The 25272-nt window shown below is 35.6% G+C and overlaps 1 protein-coding gene across 1 annotated transcript; it reads right to left on the bottom strand.

Annotated features, from left to right (window-relative positions):
* Positions 1–1065: 1065 nt before the first annotated feature.
* On the bottom strand, positions 1066–24529 carry LOC123558955 (multiple epidermal growth factor-like domains protein 10). The gene is made up of 22 exons (XM_045350786.2): positions 24411–24529; positions 23536–23757; positions 22471–22683; positions 20576–20713; positions 18107–18316; positions 17397–17594; positions 16765–16902; positions 16259–16396; positions 15087–15221; positions 14162–14296; positions 13591–13728; positions 12644–12781; positions 12189–12323; positions 11000–11227; positions 9696–9905; positions 8550–8687; positions 7419–7556; positions 6414–6548; positions 5495–5632; positions 4200–4326; positions 3764–3867; positions 1066–2438 (listed from the first exon to the last, which is right to left on the bottom strand). The coding sequence occupies exons 1-22, from the start codon at positions 24484–24486 to the stop codon at positions 2395–2397; spliced, it is 3276 nt and encodes a 1091-aa protein (XP_045206721.2). The 5' UTR covers positions 24487–24529; the 3' UTR covers positions 1066–2394.
* Between the last annotated feature and the right edge of the window lie 743 nt (positions 24530–25272).

Genomic DNA, 25272 nt, shown 5'->3' with positions numbered 1-25272 from the left:
CTGTTAATTCATACTGAAAAAATATAAACAATCCGTCAAATTAAACGTCATGAAGAACCTATCATTATTAAATCTCATTGTTTAAATGATAACGGAAACATTTATTTAATAAAAAGATATGAGCCGCGCCATGAGAAAACCAACATAGTGCGTTTGCAATCTGGTCAAGATCCATGCTGTTCGCTTTCAAAGCTTATTGTAGTTAGAGAAACTATTAGAAACTATTAGCGAACAGTATGGATCATGACCAGACTGCGCCGAAACGCAGGTTGGTCTGGATCCATGCTGGTCGCAAACGCACTGTGTTGGTTTTCGTATGGTGCGGCTAAATTATGTTTTTAGTAATTGAAAAATACGCGGGCTGGCATTCTGGAAACACCAACAAATAATGACACAGTTAAGAATTCAGTTTGTTTTGTTTAAATAAACTTCAATTTCAGCGAAAATTAAACTCTATATTTCTAAGTATAAATTAAATTCTACTAATGCAGATGAGTAGACTTGCTGATGAACGGACGGAAGGACGTATTATAAAACAAATAGACGAAAGGACGGACGGATAAACATACAGACGAGCAATAAAATGACAACTTCCAACTACGAAACTATCAGCACTTTTGCATATCTTTGATGTTATTGTCATTTAAACCGTTATAATCCTCGAAATCCGTTGTGTACAATGAAACCATTACTCGAGCTGTCCTTCCGAAAGTTAAGATTGAGTGGAATTTATGAATATGACTTTAGAACTCCACTCACACTCCCGCAAGGTCTACTCGAGGTCCACTTGAGTGATACTTACCCAAGTTTGAGTCAAGTGTGCGTTTGAGTAACGACTATGAATATAGCCCTTAGACCACTAGGTATTGGTAGGTCTTTAATACTTCTAATTTCTTGAATACCGATGGATAAAAATAAATGCTATAGCCTATAATTAACGGTTAATGCGAATACGATAATGTTACACACCGATAGCCACACGAGAACTACATGCAGATATAGACTTGCCATAGTTCGCTACTGCGAAAATCTAAAGTGGTAATATTGGACTGGGAATTCATGGCATGATATTCGTATAACCATTTGTATTTTTGCATTAAATAACACGTTTCATTATTGGCAATATGTACTCACTTGAAGCCGCAGGCATAGCAGTGTCATATTTTTTAAAAAAATATGGTTAAGCAGTACATTACTTAACCACAGAAATATTTGGTAAATGAACAACATTTTTACCAACAATCTACCTGTCCAATACATGATGTACCGTACTGTTCCGTACAATATAAAAACCCTATCCCACTATGATTCGGTGTTTGTTTTAGCTGTTTTTTTTTCTCTCAAAATATAAACCTAACCGAAAAGAATGGAAAAAATACTTGGTAAATAAAATCGCTGTCATTTATACAGTTAAACATGAACATACGTAGTAAATAAATTCAAACATATACTGATTAAATAACATTTCTTGTCTGTGGTTTCCTGTTTTACAAATTTATTATTTTCATGTATAAACACTAACTTAACGACCTTTAATAAAAATGTACTTCACATTATGAGGTAAAGGAATGCAGCCGCTGCTAAGCTGTTTTTTTTCGCGATAACTTTATTTAGTTAATATTCGCGAGTTTCACTTCTGGCAAAGTGGAAGTTTGCGCGAATATTTAAATCGTCGTATCAGTACGGTATCCAAATAACATATATATATATTTTCGGTTTCTCATTCCAGAACTCGCGAATTTAACATTTTACGAACAGTTTAGATGCAACAATTCATGGCAAATTCTCGAAATAAAGTTCGAGAGAATTCAATGTGTTTTACGGTACATTTTTTTTCATGAGGGTATACTTATATTATTGCATAATATTTGACTAAACGTTAAAACATTCATATATCCGAATGCATTACACCTTTACAAAATTCATTCGTCATTTTGGAAAATACCAGATAATATTTCCGACTTTCCCAATATAGTCAAACTTCGTTCGCTCGAACTCGGATAATTCGTACATCTCCCTTCGCTCGTACTCAATGTCAGGCCCCGGCAATATTCATGTTTAATGAATTTTGTCCGATGGCTCGAACTACCAATAACTCGAACAAATTTTGCTGGTCCTGTCGAGGTCGAGCCAACGAAGTTCGACTGTATATTTAAAACGGCTTGGTTGTTCGGAGACAGGAAACATGATACAAGCCAATTCACGCATAATTCCTTAAAACGGCTCACACTGTCCCTGAAAAAGAAGGTAACATCAATGTTGAACATAAACAGAAAATCGTTCGTACATTCAAAAGTTTTTGTTCCATTTATATTGTGTTCGTTCAATGTTCGTTTTCCATATAAATAATAATGTGTCCATTTGCCTCATACTGCGCATGCGTAAACCTTTCTTTTATAATCTAGTGCTGCTGTCAAAGTTGTAATACGTCACGGAACCTGAAAAAATTAAAGTCCATTTTTTTTTCAAAAATTACATCAACCACTTTTCACTGTACTGCGAGTTAATATGTATCTATTCTTGCATAAAACTACTTTTTTCATTGGATCCGCCCATGTATTAACGGGAGGAAAATCGTGTGCAAATAAGGCAATTCACGTGCTGTTAATTCACGATTTTTATTTTTTAATATGCTTTTCCAGGGACGCATGTGTATTTCTCCGCAGACTGACATCTGGTATCTGCGTCTTGTTTCTTCCATAATAACCTTTGTTTAGTAGCATAAAAGATGCAAACTAAACCATAGAATATTTTGTTCAGTTATCAACGCCAAATGCACTGCCCCAAACAATGTTCATACTCGCTTCTTCCCTTTAGAACTCAGCGTCGTTTCAGTTTTTGTAGATAACCGTGAATGTTTAAGAATCGCGTGTCAACTTGTGCGATTCTTTGTTTTTAGGAATCATATTTATGATTTTGGTAAGTATCAGTCGGTATGTTTTTGTTTAAAATCTCGAAGAATTTAATATATAAAAAGTTTGAAAGCTTGTCACTACATTCGTACTCATCCGTACTCGAAATGTGTCCGTACTAAAAATAACTCGAACGTAAAGTTATTATTCTTGAAATTGTACTCCTGTTTACCAAATTTTTAAGTTATATGAACAATCATTGGTAATTTCATGTTTGTAATAACGACAGATAAAAAATTCGTTTAAAAACCTTCTGTATCTGGTTTTGGTAGTGTTGTTGATTTCCTGGCCCTGGTTATGGATATTTAAAACATGTTTACCGTTTCCAAGAATTAAAAAATATACCGGAATTGTAGAGTCATCACATATAAAAACAATACATTTAGTCGTAGTGTAGTGTTTTTATGCAAGAATAGCGACAATACACGTTTGTTTTGTGTATTAACGTCTGCAGAAGCCCTTGGAATATGTGACCTCGACCTTCGGTCTCGGTCAAAAACATTCCCACGGGCTTCTGCAGACTTTAATACACAAAAAACGTGTATTATCCCTACATTAAACGGCAATGGCAGGAGTGGTTACTAGCACGACTAAGCTTACACGTGCACGAGGACGTGTCACGAGTGCCAATACTGTCTTAGGAGTGCTAATTTCGTTTTGTGCAACTTTGATACTATTTATAGTAAGGTATATGATAAGTAATATTATAATTTGTTCAGATGACTGCTTTCGAACTAGCATCACGGACTACTTTATATGTTCATCTGCTTCTGCGAACTTTTCATTATCTAGGAAGTTTAGTGCAACGCGGGGCGGAGAACTCTCGATAAAAATGATATAAATTAACATACCTGTTGAACCAAATCCTTGGTTTGTTGCCGAGGCTGCTGTTTTAGCTTCTGCATTTACCATTGACGGGTAATATGCCATAGCTTTGTCTTGGCGCGACAACTTTCTGTAAAATCGAATCAAAACAGTTCTTTATTGTCTCTAAAAGGCCATTTTTGCAACGAAGGAGTACTACTGCATGTAAGCAATTTAATTACCTGTTTTCAATTCGTTTAAACTTGTGTGTATCATTATTATTATACAGTGCTGGTTACCTTGCACGCATGTTGTAGTTATTTTTACCTCCAGCAGGGAGTACTAAAACTGAACCTATAGAACTAGACTATAAACCAGCTCAGGCATGACCTTTTGCAGAACTGTAGCAAAGGTAGCAGGTACTGGGCCGTACTGACTTTAAGAGTGTTACGGAACATTTTAAAATAAACATAAAGAACAAACCCGCGTTTAGTACAGAGTTTGTACACTACTGCAATAAGAATGACAGCTGCCACTCCGCCAATCACCCCTCCTACGATAGCACCAACGTTTGTATCGCTTTCAGAGTCGTCTCCAACTTGAGCTTCCACTACAATATAAGCGACGATACTTGTGTAAACTTAACCCTTATCATGCTGGGCACGACTGGTTCTGTCATTGCGACCAGTGTAGATCATGATCAGCCTGCACATCAGTGCAGTCTGATTATGATCTACAGTGTTCGCCATTCAGTCAGTATCCTTTTGGTATGCACCCTTTTAATTGACTTGTAATGGTACTGTCAAAATTGAAAGATGGACAAGTTCATTATAGAAATTTAGCAGGGTAAGGGATATTGTAGTGGACCTATAATGACACTCGGCAATTTCCGCGTGATTACGTATTCTTGTTAGGCCATTCGGCTTTCTTCGGATGAAACTTAATTCTAACAGTCAAGCCTTTCCATAGAAGACGGAAAATGTCGAAATATCATACGGTGACTACGTGAATGTCCGTCTGTCATTACGTTTCCAATACATTAAACAACAACAACAACAACAACAAAAAACTTACGTTGCTTACAATATTTCGTTTTCCTAAAGATATTGTATTTAATATCGTAAATATTAACCTCAATCTAAATATTGTCATTGTAAAGATAAAACCATTGAAAAAAGGTCGGTCGTGGTATAACTTGTTGTAAATCCATGAAATTTTATTTTAATGCTGTTTTATCATAAAACGGTAAATGCTGCTTTTTAAGAAATTTTACGAAGTTCGATGTGCAAATATACAAATCAAAGTACATAAACATGTGAACGCGTCTCAACCTTAAATGTTGGCATTGTTACAGTTTGGAAGGACTTTTCATTACCTAACCATTGTGCAAGTTGTATACGACCACATGTAAACTTGTCTATATATTTTTTCAGGGGCCCGCCTCTACACTTATGTCAAGTTGTTCGAGATTCGAAAAGTATTTCAATTTGTCAGTGGTTGCCACTGAAAACTAAAATTAAGGTAGTGAATCCGTAATGCCAATTGGCAAATTATGTATTTCCCATATGCGATTTTTACTGTCTATTTAAATAGACAAATATTATGTTGTACTTTTTACGTGCCTGCTCACCTGACTCCCAAAGGTGCAAGACGTCCATTGGCGTTTAAAACTTGACAGTCATTTACATTTAGAAATGTAATTGTTTATGTTATTTTTTCATAAATTATTATAATATATGTCATGATAACGTATCCAATATAACACCATCAATACCTACCACTTGCACATAATGGCTCCAGATAACCGTCTGCGCAGCCGCTGTCACAGTTTCCGGTTATGACGTCACATTCTGTGTTATTGACGCAGTTTCCACATGTCCCTGCACAATCTTCCCCAAAAGTTCCATTAGTACACCCTAGTATAACAGATACAATGTAAAATCAGTTAATTAGGACAATTTGATACACTAGCTATATAACTATTCGTATTATCAAATTTTTGTAGAATCCTTCACATTTCCAGTAAATGGCTAAATATATACCTGCTAAATGTACCTGTTTATGAGCATAAATATGTTGCAGATATGTTATAGGACTATTTGCCTTTTTTTCTGTGTTTCATGTTTGTACATTAATATTTGCAAAATTACGTGCAAATAAGTGCACGTCACATCGTAGATAAAAACGAGAAAATTCAGAAACGAAGCCTCACAATTTCAACAGAAGCACTAATGAGGTCCAATGTCTTGACTGTCAGTAAAAATGGAAACAATATTTTCTCAAGTTTTTGTTCAAGACAAGGGTACAGGAATTGGTCTAACTAAGAAATCTAGTGATACGTTTATCTTTTGTCCAGAGTCAGTGAAGTGACTGCCATTTCTCTAAATGTATTACTTAAAAAAATTGTGTTGAATTTATCTAGAGTCGTCAAAAGATTGAAAGGGAGGGGGTATAAAAACAGAAGAAAAATGTGACTATTACGATGTTAACAGTCCAGCGTTGGAAATCTTACACTAACTTTTTTCTCCGTCTGTACAGACTAAGAACTCTTCTACTATATTGTTTATGATGGTTTGTGGTAAATTGCTCAAGTAAATAAGCGTCCCTGTCTACAGTATATAATTCATTTACCTAAGACAAACTGTGTTAAAATATAATGTGTAGTGCATTTATTAAGCAAAGTTTAATTCCTCTTACCTGTATCGCACATACTGCCATGGTAACCAGCGGCACATCCACTGCATGTTCCTGTCACGTGGTCACATGGGGCACCATTCTTACATTGCCCACATGTATTATTACAATCCGTTCCAAATTTTCCAGGCTCACAAGCTGTAAACGACACATTTCAATATGTATATGTGAATGTAATAACGTTAATTACTATTATATTAGTTACGTCATCTATACATATTTGTATTCCAAAACAGTCTCTTGTATCAAATTCCAACTTTTAATAATTGCTTGCATCAAAGGTCAAACTGCTTAAACAAAATTAATACTCCTTTACCATGATTAGCAGATTCAATAAAACATTTCAAATGTCCTTATATCAACAATTGTGATAAAGGAATTTCGACCCAAGCACCCAAACACTAACATAGAGCATGCATCGAAAGTAGGCCATTAAATGATCATGATGCCAAGGATTCAAAGTCAATACAAAGCCAACGATATATGCCAGATTAAATAATATGTAATACAAAACTAGACAAGGATTAAATCCATTACCCAAAAAGGAGATTTATATGAACATTTTCAGTTACATGACTATTTTTAGATATTTAGCATAGGTTGTTGACCAATGTTACAGTCATATTTAAATACGTCGCTATTATTAACATGAACGCCAAAGATCATGCCGCATGTTATGTATAATAATAAATACTATGATTTACAGTTGTACTCGCAATTTGGTTTGTGACATTTCCCCGTTACATTGTCAACAGGTCCATTGTATGTATTTAACAGCTTTCTTGGCATTATATATAAATGTTAAATTATTTGTTGAACTATAGTTTATTTGGATCAAATTAATTGCATTCGCCCGCAACGGCCTTCCATAGTTTTGGTATGATTGCATTATGGACAAAGCCTTTATTATCAAATACTTCCACGGCAAAGACAAATACTGTTTCTACTTCTTGAATATATGGACACAACTTTAATATTCTGCATAAGGCATTCTGAGAAAATACTTACAAATGTTGCACATCGTGCCTAACCAGCCATCTGAACAACCATTTTCACAAACACCAGTCATGTAATTGCAGGTCATGTTGTCTGCGCATGCGCCACACATTTCCATACAAGCTGCACCATATGTGCCATGTTGACATGCTGAACAATATATCAGTTTTTATTTCGATAAATTCTAAAGAAGCAAATTGAATTTCACCATAACACATATAGCGCTCATGCATCTTGCATATACTCTTGCATCTTGCACATCTTTTTTGTATTACACTTGCGTGTACTTTTGCACCTTACATGTTCTCTTGCCTCTTTGCATATACTTTTGCATCTTGCATATACTTTTGGATAAACTCTTTTATTATATAGCTATATAAATTATGTAAAGAAATCGACCGGTATTTCACAATTAGATATAAACAGAGAAAAAAAAACCGTATTGCACCTATTAAATTCTTTATTGTACTTTCCGTATTGTATGCTGCGGGACTACTTTCATTAATATGCATAACCTGACACAGTTCTATAAATAGCGCAAATAAAAATTTCACTTAGTTCCATTTAATATTGATAAACATTGAAGATTTCGTTCAATAACAAAACAACAAACAAAAAGGTAGAGGTATATGATAAAGGGGTCATTATAACATTAGCTAGATCCAGAATTTTGTATTCGGCTCTCGTGGATTTTGTAAGGTCGGATCTCACGAGGCGCGCAACCAATCTGGCAAAAATCCACTCCAGCCGAATACAGCATCTCAGATCGAGCTACTATTATAATAAACCTTTTGTATGTAATTTGGAGTTTGCAGTATAACTCACAGTGCAGTTCATATATATATATATAGTTAAGGATATTTTGCTTGATTATTATTCAGAGAGGAAAGAGGGACATGTGTATATGATGTCAAAAGCATTTGCAATAACAATAACAATAGTAAATCTTGTATGATCCATTGCATTTTAAGATTAATGTTAAATCATTAGCTAAAGACTGTATACATCTTCATAAGTTAGTAAATACTTTATTTAATGAGGCTACATATTTTGTTTCTTAATCTTCCATGTGGGCCTCAGAATGTAAAGAGTAAACACCGTATCATATCAGTGAATAATTTGCATATTGTACATGTAACATACTTTCATTACACTGGTCTCCAATCCATCCCGGTAAACAACCACCATCTGGACAAATACCTGACATTTTGTCACATGGTTTGTTGTCTGCGCAATAACACATACTCTCACACTGAGATCCAAAACTTCCATCTTGGCATTCTGAAAAAAGACATGTATGTAACCTAAGTGTTTAAACATTTGATCTTTATGCTGCTTGTCAGTAAGCATATTAATCTGATGTCCACAGTTACATACATATGGATATACATGTACTGTAACGTGGAAACAACGTAGGTTCAGGAATCCAAATTCTTTTCTCTTGATTTGGCTTTGCACGTTCAGTTTGACATTATGTTAACTTCCAAACACCCTCTATCTATATGAGTAACATTTGAAATCTTGTAAATCGAATATGCTATGCCCCTAAATACGATGGCAACATTTTGTACAACTCCGTGTGAACACCTGTAGGAATGACACACGCACTATCAGAATTAAATGAAAACCAAAAGGCTCTCTGTGAACTTAATCGTTTTTCAGCAAAATAATTTTACACATTCGCCCAATCTTCAAATGTATGGTGTAAGCTTTGCGGACGTAAAATATACATGCCATGTACGGCTATCTAAAGTGCAATCTAATTAAAATCTCGATCTTCTCCTCTACTGCTTTCGCACCGTATTAGAAAATCGCATTTATAGTTCAGCCAATGAAATCGCTCATTACAGAATTTACGTAGGCTCGACCGTCAAAATGGCGCTGCCCACTGGTGCTAATCTGTTTTGGAAAAAGTTAAGACAAAAGAACTAAAACCTCCAACGGGTAACTGTCAGATCTATTGAGGAGATGATTTTAATCAGATTGATGTAAAAATGCTGTGACGATATTTCCTTACGTCACGACTTTAAACTCGTTCTTTGACATTTTAAGCCATGTAACTCTTAAAATATTTAGGAAAACGTGTTTTCAAATTTCCAGATCAATTTTGATCGTTTTGCAAATTATCCAGGTTTTGTATGGAACGGCCCATATTCGTATATAATAAACTTACTTGAACAGAACATCTTTATTGAGATAAATTTCTCTTCTCCCTATAAAGACTCTTACCACCAGATTTAATTTGATACAAATGTGCTATCAAGCCCTATATCATTTATAAAGTCCTACCTCCAAACACCCGGACTTCACAAAGACTAAGGATGCGAAGATCCTCTAAAGTGATGTAAATGAATCGTGCCATAACGCTCTCTCCAAAGCTGATGTTGAATACACCATCACCGTATGGTACGTCAGTGCTGTTATATGACGGAGCAATGTCAGTGATGTTAGTAGAGTTACTCAAATACAAACTAAACCCTTCAAGCTCGGCTGATGTCTCTGAAAAAAAAATCAAGAAAAAGCTGCCATCATAGAGTAGTAATGATTAGTAGATAAAGTCTAAAAAGCCAGTTTTGTTTTCGGTTCAGGCATAAAACATTTTACACGTAAAGCAGGATATTAGACATAAGTTCACGCAGTAATTAAAAATTGATCAATATGCAAAAATATCTAGACGAAAGACGCACATTTCTGAAAATTCTCCAAAGTACTATATTTTGTTACGGAATAGGAAATGAGCCGCGCAATAAGAAAACCAACATTGTGAGTTTGCGACCAGCATGGATCCAGAACAGCATGCACATCCGCGTAGTCTGGTCAGGATCCATCCTGTTCGCTAACAGTTTCTCTGATTGCAATAGTCTTTGAAAGCGAACAACATGGATCCTGACTAGACTGCGCGGGTGCGCAGGCTGGTCTGGATCCACGCACTATGTTGGTTTTCTCATGGCGCTTCTCAATTATGCCATGTCAGAAAGTAATGTATTTAACTGGAAAGAAGGCAGTTAAACGTGCAAAAATTCTAACATGTTATGGAAATGCAATCAAATGATTGAAAAAAATGTTTGAGTCAATATTAGATATATCTTTTCGGACTTCATGTAGTATGGAAGCGTTTATGGACCCCCTGTAAAATTATATCTAACAGGCTTCCATGTATGCTTCCATACTAAAGTGATATACTTTTTTTTTAAAATGACTTAGTTCTCGTTATGGCAGATCATAAGAAAATTACGATATTTAACGAATCAATACATTATATTCCCATTTAACGCATTAAGGTATCGCATTAGCAACGTAACAATATATTGAGTATGTCACTTAAGGTGCTCCGTACTTTAAACATTGCGCTTACTAAAATGACAGATATAGTCTCTGAACAAACAACTAGAGCATTGTTGAACAACTCCACTCTGGAATTACAAAATGTTCATACTTAAGATTTTACATGTCTATCATACAAATGAATAGACGGATGGAACGGGGTATGTGGATGAATTGATGGAAAAATTGGTTATGAGGTAAACTGAGGGATGGTTTAATGAACTGGAAAGACAGACAGACAGACAGACAGGTCAATTTCTTCGGACTACCTGCTTTGCCATAGACTGCTACAGAATCAATCCTCGTTACAGTACCCATATCAACATACCACCACGGTATAATAGTTGTAGGAGGCGAGGTCATGGTTGCACTGCAGGTCCTACCAGGATCTGATTGTTCAAAGTTACCGTCCACAGCACGGTCGGCCGTCCAGTCAAATCCTCCGCTGAAGAGAGTTGTTGATTGTCTAGCCTTTTTATTTATAGCTCTATTCATGTCTGTTTAAAGCAACAAAAATGCTGTGCAACTTTATGATATGATGATGTCAGAGAATCAACTGATTCGAGCATATTTCATTGAAACAGTAAGCTTTGTCATTTCTCAAAAATAGTTCTAATACCAATGTATATGTACATTCAAAGTTAAGACTGACAGTTCTGCTAAAACTTACGGTATTTAAAATGTAGCTTATTGCGTGTAATTGTTTAGACGTCAGAAACCGTTAACGATATCAGTAATTATATATAGACTATTAACTCATTAACCCTTGGTGCTGCTAAATTTCTATAATGAACTTGTACATCTTTCGATTTAGACAGTACCATTAACTGTTAAAAGGGGTGTTTACCTAAAAGATACTGACTGAATGGCGAACAGTGCAGATCATGATCAGACTGCACGAATGTGCAGGCTGATCATAATCTACACTAGTCGAAATTTAAGGCAGAATCAATCGTGTCCAGCATGACAAGGGTTAAGGCGTTTTATCATGTTTCAGTGATCTTTAAGTGACACTGGATCAAATAAGAGGTAGGGACCTCCTCAGCGGACTGCTTACCTAAAATCACTTGTGACTTACATCTTTGGGTTCGACCCCTCTGTTACATAGATCATGGGCTGCGAAGGACCTTTAGTTTTACATACTTTTAATTGACTGCCGTTTGGTCTAGACTCTTTTGGAGAAAACATAAGTCTAAAAGATCTATTTTCCTAAATGACCTTTACCTAGATTTTAAAAGCATTATTTTCTGAAGCAAAAAGGAGAATAAGGAGAATATGTTTTTGGAAACAAGACTGTGACGGTACCCACATTCACCATTTTAGCAGAATAGTTATAAAACACGTTACATTGCATTTATTCACAAACCAGATCTACTGCATGTGTAAAACATTCAAATATGTATCATGTTATATGCAAGATACTCGTCAAATATGGTAGAACTCGAACAATTTGTTTACCAATATGGCAGAAGTCTCCAGAAAATCCAATATCACAATCAGCAGGACAAATTCCCGTTTCTTTATCGCAAGCCTCCATGCTAGCACAGTAGCAGCGACCTTTACAGTTCTCTCCGAATGTACCATTGCTGCATTCTAAAATTGTAACGTAAATGACACTTAAATTATTTGTATATAATTATCTTAGTCCCCTAAAGAAGAAAAAGAAACTATGTAAGTATAATCCACTTGTTTGTTTAGAATGTTCATATGACAATGGAACTGTACGCATGATTGAATGATATTTATGTATAGTTTAAAGAACATTTGATTTTTGATTCGTGGATTAAGTTTAACAGGTAAGTACAGAAAACACAATTAATTCAATCCAGGTTATTAGAGAAAACTCGTTTTCTAATATATTGAAATCAGGTCTTTTAGAATGGAGTTTTCGAGACATAGGTCTGTGTCATTACCCATTTTGCAGTAATTTCCGTGCCATCCTGCCTTGCACCCACCCTGACACTCTCCTGTCTCAAAATGACACGTGACGTTGTTGAGGCAATTACCGCAGGTCTGTGTACAATTTTCGCCATAAAATCCGTCATCACAAGCTGAAATAGATAGCGCAAATTGGAATAGTGTCCAAATAGTGCGGGGGCTCGTGTACCGCTGGCGCCACTACTACTCTTTTTAATTAATTTATTTTTTGTTGGATTTAACGTCGCACCGACACAATTATAGGTCATATGGCGACTTTCCAGCTTTGATTGTGAAGGAAGACCCTAGGTGCCCCTCCGTGCATTATTTCGTCACGAGCGGGCACCTGGGAAGAACCACCGACCTTTCGTAAGCCAGCTGGATGGTTTCCTCACATGAAGACTTCAACGCCCCGAGTGAGGCTCGAACCCACATCGATGGGTATCAAGAGATTTGAAGTCAACGACATTAACCACCCAGCTACATAGACCTCCCGGTCTCTTTTTAAATGTAGATTAGAAGAATATGATATACAAGGACTAGCAAATGGATTTACAAGCTCTCTGACCCAAATCCTTTTTTATAACATCGGTTTTACTTTTCAGTCAGATTTTTTTTCCACTTAATATTCAGTTTAATGTATAGTGTTAACGAGTATTATATTAAGGTAGTGGAACTGTAAAGGCCATTTTTCGTTCGATTATTGTTATTGGCATTCTCCCATTGTTATGAATATGGAATTTTCTGTCTTTGTCCGAAGGATGCCGAAATCACATACGGAGATAACGTAATCGCCCGGAAATTGCCGATTGCAGTTACGGGTCCACTACCTTATTCAAACACTTTTTTTCTAATTTTCATTAAGTAAGTTGCTTGACAAAGTTTCAACGAAGTAAGACACCAATATGCATTTTTAAAACATATTTTAGCAGCTGTAACTTACAGACATCACATGTGTCATTTAACCATCCAGGTGCACATCCAGATGCGCATATTCCGGAAATTATGTCACAAATCTCATTGTTCAAACACTTTCCGCACATTCCCGAGCAGTTTAGTCCGAACGTAAAATTCTGACATTCTGGAAATGTTTAGACATATACGAACCAGTAAAAGAATTAATAGACTTGGTGATAGTAATATAAGGAACCTAAAATATGTATAAAATTATGGCAACAATGAAATACTATTGTAACTTTAGTGAATCACTTTGCCCAAACTAGTCGATAAATAAATTAGTTTTTAACAAAGCTTTGGGCGGGGAAAATATCTTGAATTTTTGCACGTGGCTGTTTTTTTTTTTGCACCGGTGGGATGTCTGGAAATTAATTGTAGTTCAATGTAACTATTTAATCAAATCTCAAATAAGATATGATATAACGATGTATGGCGTTCCTCATTTCGGAGAGATAAAAAGTTGAAAAACGTAGGTATCTGGGTGAAGTAGGAAATTAGTTAACCTTCGTTGATTAAGATTAAGATCCACGGATAACATTTGAATCAAAAATACAAACCAGAACTGCAGCTTAATCCTTCCCATCCGGCTGCACAACCATTCGGACATTCTCCCGTAGTTTTGTCACATGTGTCGTTGTTAAGGCAGTTACATACGTGTAGACAGTCTGGACCAAAATTCGGTGGCTCACAATCTGAAACATATTTGAGCAGCACCATAAGAAAACCAAAATAGTGCGTTTGCTACCAGCATGAATCCAGACCAGCCTGCGCATCAGCGCAGTCTGGTCAGGATCCATGCTGTTCACTTACAAAGCCTATTGCAATTAGAGAAACCGTAAGTGACCAGCATGGATCCTGACCAGACTGCGCGGATGCGCAGGCTGGTCTGGATCCATGCTGGTTGCAAAGCCACTATGTCTATGTTCGATAACAGTTTCTGTAGTTGCAATAGGCCTTGAAAGCGAACAGCATGGATCCTGACCAGACTGAGTGGATACACAGGCTGGTCTAGATCCATGCTGGGCGCAAACACACTATGTTGGTTTTCTCATGGCGTGGCTTGTATGTTTTCTTTCGGGAATAAACTATGTAATAATTTATGTATCTGTTAGGTTTGTATACCGGATATCTACCCTTACCATACTAAGATTCTTTAATGATCTTTTCCATCTTTCAATTTAAACAGTACCATTAACTGTTAAAAGGGGTGCTTACCTGAATGGCGAACAGAGCTGATCTTAATCAGACTGACGGATGTGCAGAATGAAAATGATATACACTGGTCGTAAAAGGAGAATCAATTATGTCCAGCATGATAAGGATTAAATAGTAATCTACCAGTATCAAAACGAAACCCAATATAAATATAAATTAAAAATACCTTGTACATTCACGTACAAGAATTAATGTAATGCAACTTCAGACCAATGCATATTTCTGTCAAGGGATTTCATCGCAACTGCAAATAATATGAAACACAACCTGTTTTGCACATGGCTCCTTGATATCCTGCCGCACACGAAGAACAGTTACCGGATGTGACGTCACAATCTGTACCATTGAAACAATATCCGCATGTTTCACTGCAGCTGGACCCGTAAGTACCGTTCGTACATTCTTCAAAACAAAATGGTTATAGAGAATATTAGGTTACTGTCTGATAAATTTAAATTTATTAGGCGAGTTGAAGAAAATATATTAGGCGAGGCTGTACCGAGCCTTATATTTTTTCGTAGACGAGCCTAATAAATTAAAAATTTTCAGACAGTAATCTAATATTATATTTATCCTACCTGTTCAGAAAAAAGGGGGAAAAGTCGTTGGATAGAGCATCAGCGTGCAGACTTGGCGTCATGTATGACGTTTGCAAGTGCAATTCTATTTGTGGATAAAATCGAAAAATTGCAATAACTTTTATGTTTCTGGATAAAAACTTTTGATATTACTTGTTTTCTTAGTTAGAACATTTCCAATACAGTGATAACGGTTTCTATGAAAAATTCGGTTTCAAAATGTTTTAAAATTTCCGGCTAAAGTGCTGTAAAAGTGAAAAATAGCAATAACATTTTTGTTTCTTGATAAAAACCTATAATTTGACTATTCATTAAGTTTAACCATTTCCAATACAATGGTGACGGTTTCAATGCAAAATTTTGATAAAATATGTGATTTCAAAAGTTCCCGCAAAAGTGATATCTTGACACTGACTAGATAAAGCAAAGTTTATTAGGCAGGCCGATTTTGTGCTATATCTTGTATGAGGGTAGGATAAATATCAATTCATCGTTTCAAATACAGAAAACGCAATGAACCAGAAATGTAAGCCTGTGAAACGTAGCATTATTATATATTCTATATAAAACAATTTTCTAAAACATTTATCCAGTAAGTCCAGAACTTTTGCCTCAAGAGTTTGTATTCCATTAACACAAACGTCTATTTTAAAGGCTTACGTAAAAAAGAAAATAAACATTCTAAATATGTAAACTTCCTTTTATAGGCCTCCTTTTCACTAATCTATAAAATATAATTATCTTGAATAGGTTCATAAAACTATGTGCAAATTACCAAATACATCTGTGATTATCATAATTGCATAGATCGTAAAACCTTAAAGCTCAACATGTTAAAAGTATACAAAGATAGATCTTTACCCATATCGCAACCATCGCCCTTGTAACCTGGATCACATCCATCCGGACAACTTCCGTTTATGATATTACAAGAAGCGTTATTGAGACAGTAACCACAGGCTTGGTCACAGTTCTCGCCAAAGGTACCAGCTGTGCAAACTAGAAAACGCGCATGATATTGAATTGTTAAGGACGACTGTAAATAAGCTAGGTTTATTTATTTATATATAGGCGAGTGAGATCTTTGCCTCATTCCAAGGACATGTGCCGAACAAAAGTAGTTCCTTCAAAGACATAACTTGAGTTTAAGTTAATGAATGATGTTTTCTTTAATTTGTATAGCATAGACTAATGTTGCAACAAGTCGTATTTGAGAAAGAACTTTAGATGAAAGTTATGGACTTTAGTGATCCTAACCCTTGTTATAGAAAGTACACACACTTATGAGTGGAAATGAATTCCTTCTGGGTTATAAAAAACACCTTTTCAAAGACACAAGAATGAAAACTACAAACAATATATTTTACCGATATCGCACGTGTCTCCATGCCAACCAGCTGCGCAGTCGCGAGGACATTTTCCGGTGTTGCCATAACAAATATCATCATCCAGACAGTGACCACAGGATTGCTCACAAAGGTCACCATAGAAACCAGATGGACACACTGTGAAATAAAAAAAACAACAACGATTGAAGCAGAAGCCAAATGTAACAGTTTCATTGAAAATCTGTATTTGAAGAGAACACTTTGTATTGTACGAAACAAAAATATGCCACAAAAATATAGAAAGTTAATAACTTAATCCTGCACTTTGTTGTTAAATCTGGCAAAACAGTGGGGTTAATCAAGCCAATATGCAAAAAGCTATACTGAGAATTGACAAGAATAGTGCGTATTTAGTGAAAACAATTAGCCTATGAAATCCGGTTCAAACGTTGCACTTTTGCTAACATTGGTGAAGCCTGTATATCTTCCACTACAGCTTCTTTCTGTTGCGGACCTACTTTGCAATCTATGGCTCTCTGGCTGCGTTTTGGTTATTTGTGCTTCCGGGAAATCTACCCAAACCTTTTATTTTATTTTCACAGTGTATCCGCTCTACTCTTTGTTTCTATGTTCCTAGGGTAACATATTTATATTTTAAACATGTATATTACCTTCATAGACCTCAACTTCACAAATGGTAAGGGATACATTATCTGTGCTATTGTCACGCTGGATCGTCAGTTTTGAAATATTAAGCGGTGGTTGTACCATTATTTCAAATACACCGTCACCGTACGGCTTGCCAATATTACTGTACAACAACTGCCTCAAGACATTTCCGTAATAAACTGTAAACCCAGACAACTCATCTGAAACGTCAGAAGATGCAATGAAGGACATTCTTGACACTATACAATACTGTACAGTTGCTATGTCACATATAAGATAACGGACTGGATAATTTGTTTTCAGTCTTTATAAGCCTCTATGCTTTATTTGAAAACAAAACATGACATCAGAATATGGACTTTACTCTCAGAGAACTAGCCCTTCTAGCCTATAATGTTATTTGGTAAGTTTTGAGAAACTGCGCTAACGAATAGCCAAGAAACGGACGTGGATAGGCATCGAGAAGAGGCTTTTTTTCAAAAGAACCATTATTTACAATTTCCTACTGTATTTTTCACATTGCATTTAATTAGACATTCCGAGCATATACAATTGCTGAATTATCACTAAATTTTTGTATATACAAGTAGGAACAGATCAGGATTGTACTTTTCTTCCACATGCCGCATTATAGCATTATATTCACAATCGACTTTGAAGTTTTAGCTCGTAAAGATAAACAAATACAAGGAAATAAAACAACGGTACTGGCCTTCGTCTTCCGGACCATGAACAATGACACTTCCAACTGTATGCGTGTCTCCTAAGTTAATCTCAAGGAAATTCTGCGGTTGCGCAAGAGTTTTGCTACAACATTGAGATTCTGCAGTCTGATTGGTGCATCCATCCACTGACCGCTCAGCCACCCAATCTGCTTCTGTGCTTGACTGTGACGCAGGTTTATTGAGAGCAATGTTTTCTCCTATAAATGTTACATTTAGGTCAAAATTTGACGAACTGCGAACTGTCCCCAAAATTAAAAATAACTAGTAACAAGAGCCATGTTACACATGGCTAATCCCCCCGCCGGGCATATCATAACTGACGGCTAAAATTCCTGGCAAGTTAGTGTCTGAAAGTATTGATTTGGGGAACACTTTGAAGAACCGTTTAGTTGTGGTCATATATACCCGTCACAGCAAATTTCTTTACTCTAGCACCTGTATTTGCAAATGGAATGTCATTTTTAGTAATCACTGTAAGTCTTTTGTTTTTTTTTATGTCCACAAAAAACTCCTTACCAGGTAGAGATACCTTATATATTATAAAATACACCTAAAACTGGAGAGTAACATCTTTGTTGTACCACAGAAAAGTGGTCTTTTCCCTACGGTCAATTATAAAAATGTTACAATATAAGTTATTTATAGTAACAACTAAGAGAAGTTAATCTTAAAAAAAAAAAAAAAAAAAAAAAAAATTGCAAGTCCACACAAAAATCTTTATCAGGTAGAGATTGGTCAAAATACAGCTCAAAATTGGATATAGCATGCATGTTGTACTACAGAAAAGTGGTCTCGATTTTTCCCTACGACTAGTAATGAAAAAGTTAAATAAAAGCTATTTAAAGTATCAACAAAGGGAAGTAATTCTAAAGAAGGGAACTGCGCATGCAACCTTTGTCTCATGATGGTGTATAATTGTGCCAAGTTACATCAAAATCCCTCCATGCATGAAGAAGAAATGCTTCGGACAAAGTCATTCTTGAATCTGACCTTTGGCCTCTAAGTGTGACCTTGACCTTATACCTAGTGACATGGATCTTGCGCATGACACTCCGTCTCGTGGTGGTGAACATTTGTGCCAAGTTATATCAAAATCCCTCTATGCATGAAGAAGAAATGCTCCGGATAAGGTTTTCATTCTTGTATCCTTTGACCTCTAAGTGTGACCTTGACCTTAGACCTAGGGACCTGGTTCTTGCGCACGACACTCTGCCTCGTGGTGGTAAACATTTGTGCCAAGATATATCAAAATCCCTTCATGCATAAAGAAGATATGCTCCGGACAATTTTTTTTAAGAACATATGATAAAGGGGAGCAACTAAAAAAATAGGCAAGATAGAGTTATTGTTCTTGCACACTGCACTTCCTCTCAATGTGTTCTGTCAGTGTATGAAGTTTGAAGAAAATCCCTCCAGAACTTTCGGAGTTATGTTCCGGACAAAATTTTTTAAGAAAATATGATAAAGGGGAGCAACTCAAAAAATAAGCAAGGTAGAGTTATTGTTCTTGCACACTGCACTTCCTCCCAATGTGTTCTATCAGTGTATGAAGTTTGAAGAAAATCCCTCCAGTACTTTTGGAGTTATGATCCGGACAAAGATCGATGCGGACGCACGGACGGACGGACGCACGCACGGACGGAGAGCATTTCTAATATCCCCTTCGCCTTTGGCGGTGGGATAAATAATATAATAATATCGCACTTTTTATGAAATATGTTAATACTTTGTAATTGAAAACGTTTCCGAAACCCATAACTATATAGGATTAATTTATTTGGGGTTTAAAGATCAGAACAACCTGCATAAAATATACCTTACTTTCTCTTGTAAAATTATTTATGATTTAAAAAGAACCATATCTATAAGAAGATCATTCGAAAGCAGAGAAAGTAAACAGGCAAATTAAACTTTGTATAGTTATAAACCACTGGTTCTTCTAGCTGCATCGCAAAGTCGGTACAATAACAAAGTACTGAAATGGTCTGAATAACCCGTTCATAATAAACCTAACAAAACAATTTTCTATAATGGATCATTCAAGCATTTTTTGTTACTTGTTTTAGAGGAACTGCGAGTCATATCCGCTTTATTGTATGCGTGTATACATGTAAGATTATGATTGCAATAACACATAAATTTACAAAAACAACAATTCTGGTGTGCTATATAGCATGAGTTTTCTTTGAATATGTATTGCAAAAGCAAGACACCCCGCTGTTGCTTAGCATATTCTTAAACTTACTGTATGTGTCCTCGTATCATAATATTTGATACTGAAAATGTTGACCTATCTATAACAACTTTATTTCTCTATTTTAATTGTATTTGTCTAAAATACGACCATTACATCGGACACTTTCAAATGTTGTAAATCACTGTTAAAATTTTAAAAAAGATGTTGACATATTTTTGTGCTCGGTGTACAGTTGGTTACAATGTCCTTAAAACCTTACTCTGATCACATTTGACACCCATCCATCCTGCCTGGCAGTCAGAAGGGCAGTTTCCCGACACCTTATCACAAGGCATGTTGCTCATACACCTTCCGCATTTTGACGTGCAATTTGTCCCGTAAAACCCATCATCACATGCTGTAAATACAATTGCAATTTTCAAAACATCGCGCTTAAACAAAATAACACGATGATACATTACTTCGAAATAAAATAGCGATCCGACAGCATTTAGTATTTTATTCAAGTATAATACACTAACGAGCCATAAACTGAACGTTGGGAATTTCTGCTGCCATAGAACTCTAATGCCACAGTAAACATTGAAGGACAACTATCATCTTTCTGTATTATAATTACAATGGCCTGGCCCCGTGTTCACGAAACATTTTTTCGGTATCAGCTGAGCTTGAGTTTGAAATTTAATATCAATTTTACTAAAACTTCAAGGTTATATTTAAACTGAGAGTGACCATCAATATTGAATAGCCACTTGAAAATAGTTATTAACTTGAAATTTAGTTTTGGACATGCTATTTAGAGATAAGTGACAAATAAATCATTATCAAACTCAGTTGAGACTGAAAATGTTTTGTGAACACGGTGCCTGAACGTATATTAATATTTTTTTGTTTTATAAGAACATTACTTTTTTCAAGTCTGCTGCTATCTTCAGTCTTTCTTTTTTTTATAAAATATTAACGTTAACCTATTGAACTGTATAATAAATCAGGTGTACCATTGTCAAGTGTTGTTGAATGTAAATTATATTACATTCATGGCCCTATGAAGTGTTTACTTTTGTAAACGGATCAGTGTTTATTTTACGATATATCACGACACAGCTTTGTATACATACATTACTGCAACTATGTCTTAATACACTTAGCGCAATAAAGCAAAAAAATCTGCGGTCAAGTGACCGGGCTATACATTTCGGTTTTAGATCATCTATTGACATTTAAATGAAAATGGAACGTAGCGTAGTGAAAAACGCCCCGTTTCCTTAAATTGACAGATTAAAGGGACAACACCCCTCTCTCACGTAAAATGAAGTGCACCTTGTTTACTTCCCCTTTCTTTGCCTCTTATTTTCACCACTCATGTTCCCTGGATGTACACATGTTTTATCAGTGCTGCAATGTGATTACCGAGTCCAAAATGCACAGTGGCGGGTGATTCAATTCCTAGAGGCTAATATTTTCATCATTTTGATAAAATGGATGAACTGGATGAATCGACACTATCCCTACTTTTGACTATCGATGCCTAGCAGTTAGAAATAAACAACAGCAGCTGACATGGAAAGCTATTGTGCCGGACAAAAGTAATTAAAGAAGCGAAAAAAGTAAAACCTGAACTTTCAGTTTGCATTAAGGAAGAACACGATTTGCTATCCATGTCGTTTATAACTAACTTTAGACCGTTTATTACATAGAAACATGATTTGTTTACTTTTCAAATGGAAAGTCATTGTAGTCCGTAGTAAGTGGCACTTATTATGTCTATTGAATTTATACCACTTCATGATTAAGTGAATCGATGCTCTCCGTAATGAAATTATATGAAAATATGTTGGTCTCTTTTTAAATCCCTCACTGGATTAAAACATGTCTGAAGTGTTTGTTTGTTTGTTTGTTTTGGGTTTAACACCGTTCAGTCATGTAACGGCAGGCAATTAACCTAACCAGTATTCCTGGATTCTGTACCAGTACAAACCTGTTCTCCGCAAGTAACTGCCAACTTCCCCATATGAATTATCTGAGGTGGAGGCGTAATGTAGCATAACAAGTTGTAATAAATTGCACAATGTTACCATTTGAAACCTTAAAATTTTCGAATTCATGCAGTTCCTTTTATCTAAAAGGTGAAATACAAATAAAAAAGTGCATTACCTTCATAAATCTGCACTTCGCAGACAGCTATAATAGTGTTTGCTGTTGGCCGCTCGATCCGAATAAGAGACACGTTCTTTTCCGGGTTCACATTTATCCGAAAAATGCCGTCCTCATACAGAATACCCGTGTTGTTATAGATCAATTCTTTTGTGCCGCCATTTGCTAACTGACCATAAATTATAAAATCCGACAACTGCTCTGAGCCTTGCGCTGTAAAAGAGACAATAAATTTTCGTACTGTTTTGTCCATACATATTAAGAAAAATTAAAATTTCGAGGAATAAAATGCAAATACTAGGTCTATTCTTTTCAATTCTGTGGCGTACACTGTTTCCACGCAGGCTGCCGGCTTGGATTAAGTTTTGGCTTCATTTCTATGGTAGTCCGGGGTACGAAGATCTCGCAAGATGGGTTCCATAAAATCGAAAATATCAATTAAATTTCGGGATCTGTAGCTGATAACTGTAAAGATAGAATACAGCCACTACCCATCTTACAACACAAAGATCCGGGTTTCTTATTTTCATAAGTTTGAACTTGAACATTATGACACTTGTCACGCGTACGCTACTTTAGCCCACTGTTTGGTCTCAAACACGTATCGCATATAGCAATTTCAAATCGCATTGCTATTTAGACAAAAGACGACTCGTTCCCACACATGGAAAGCAGTATTATGCCATCAATCTTTTTAACTGCATTTTTACAAAGTTACGCGACAATTTTTTAAGCTGCAAAGCAGAAATATGAAAATAGCTTTTGACACGTTTACACAAATTCTAGGGTTTCACAATTTGCCGTATTTGCTCACACTTATTTTATGTGGTTTCATAAATTGTATCAACATATTGTTAGGACAGACCCAAAAGAAATCTTGCTGTTTTTATTACTAATTACGCCGGTTGAAATCATTCACTTTCGTTTTCGGAAATGTAACGTAAATATACGCTTATCATCTTTTGAAGTATTTCTATTTCAATTAGTAATGCGGAAGTTATTTAAATACAATTTGATAATCAGTGCATAGTTTTATGTTGCTTAATCGACTTTTAAATTACTTACATGTACTTGCCCGACCATACACCACAATTAAACCAATGATGTAAGCTTGTTGCAGATCTACTTGCCAAAAATTATCACTGCCACCTAGTAATCCACCATCTGAAGCAGCGCAACACTGCTGTAACTCTGGGTTATCTCTGAGGATACAGCCATCCACTGCCTTATCAGCTGGCCAGTACGCCCCAAGTTGAGTAGCTGGCTTATTCAGCGCAATGTTAATTTCTGACATAGAATAATGCATAGTTTCACATTAGGTGTTAATTAAAGTCATTCCTAGGAAAGGCAAATTTAAAAATAAAATATCGAAGACTAGTATTAATTGGTGAACTTAAAAAAATCAAAACCTACCACAAACTGACTAAATATTAATGTTTCAAAGATGGTCTTAACAGAAAACCAGGAACTGACAAGTGAAAATACTTTTTTTCATTCAATGAGAAGAACATACGATCTTATTTTCATGATTAGAATATCTCCTGCGCACGTCATTCTATCTGATATGAGTAATGTTTAAGAACCAAAGTTCAAAATGATATCTAAAGAATAATCAGTGTTTAAATATACCGTGCGCACGAGCAGGTATGCATTGCGCATGAGTGACTATTATGTGTTCATACGTCGTCTCCAGGCTTCCGTAGTCGTCTAGTAGTACTAGTTTTATAATATTTGTAGTATAATATTTATTATAAACAAAAATGTCAAAATTTATCATAGGTTATACAGGAATATGTGACTTACACGGACATATCCGCGTTAAGTTGAACGTGCACGTTTTTGTTTTTTACCTAATTGTCTTCATTCAAATATGCTTTGGGAATCGCTTTTAATTTAAGATTAAACTATTTTGCATTGGGCTACAAATTCTAACAAAATACCTTTTGCTCCACCGGCGAAATGAAATCCAAAAACTAGACAAATAAATGAGAAAATACAACTAAAAATGAAAGACATTTTTGAGCAAAAACAAAAGAAACGAGCAACTTGCCGAAATGTTTTCAATAAAGACAGAATAAAGGGTGGGTCATGCGATAAATTGTAGGTTTCAGTATTTATGGCTACTTGTGTTTGTCCCCTGACCACTTCAGTTTATTGAAATAATAGATTATTTTTATTTCTTCACAAAAAGAACACACGATATCAATGATGAGTGTTTGGGAACCGTAAAATTTATTGCAAGTTTTAATTTATAGTATTCAGGGTTTGGTTTTAATTGTGCGTTGGCAGAAAACGCCAGCAACGGTCCTATATCGGGCTGACTTATTTGACATTTACTAACTTTGTTGAAAGAAAATGAGTAAATCAGTTATTATGATCAACCTATTATCCACAAACTATTGTACACTTGCATATGTCTTAAATTGATTAAACGAACATAGCAAAGAAAATGAAATGTTACTACATGTATACTATATAATGCTTGACCTATAAACAAGATCGAAGTAAAACGTAGTATCCACTTGTACCAATGTTGATGAAAACAAAATGAGACAGAAACAAGAAATATCTTTAAAAATGATGGTCGGCGAATTGTAATAAGGAAAGAAGTTTATGAATTTATCATCTAACATTCATCTTTCATCTAACATTTTTCAAATTGCAAAACTAAACACCGCACTTTAACAATTTAAATGGTTCTCTTTTAATATTTCGCAAAGGTTTCGTAGGGTTGCAATTTTGTTTCGTTTATCCTTAGACGGATAATTACAGCAGTAGTTTGATAAAGTTTCATGAAGCGGT

This window comes from Mercenaria mercenaria, chromosome 5 (assembly GCF_021730395.1).
Source record: "Mercenaria mercenaria strain notata chromosome 5, MADL_Memer_1, whole genome shotgun sequence".
NCBI classification, from domain to species: domain Eukaryota; kingdom Metazoa; phylum Mollusca; class Bivalvia; order Venerida; family Veneridae; genus Mercenaria; species Mercenaria mercenaria.
This window is presented reverse-complemented; position numbering and strand designations above follow the sequence as displayed.

Bases quoted from the DNA above. Each gene is read 5' to 3' on its own strand.
- LOC123558955 (XM_045350786.2), bottom strand. From the start codon at position 24,486: ATGTCTTTCATTTTTAGTTGTATTTTCTCATTTATTTGTCTAGTTTTT. The intron at 15,222-16,258 runs GTAAAGATCTAT...TTTGTTTTGAAG, and splicing joins GGGCGATGGTTGCGATATGG to AATGTACGAACGGTACTTAC. The intron at 12,324-12,643 runs GTAATGACACAG...TTACAATTTTAG, and splicing joins CGGAAATTACTGCAAAATGG to AATGCAGCAATGGTACATTC.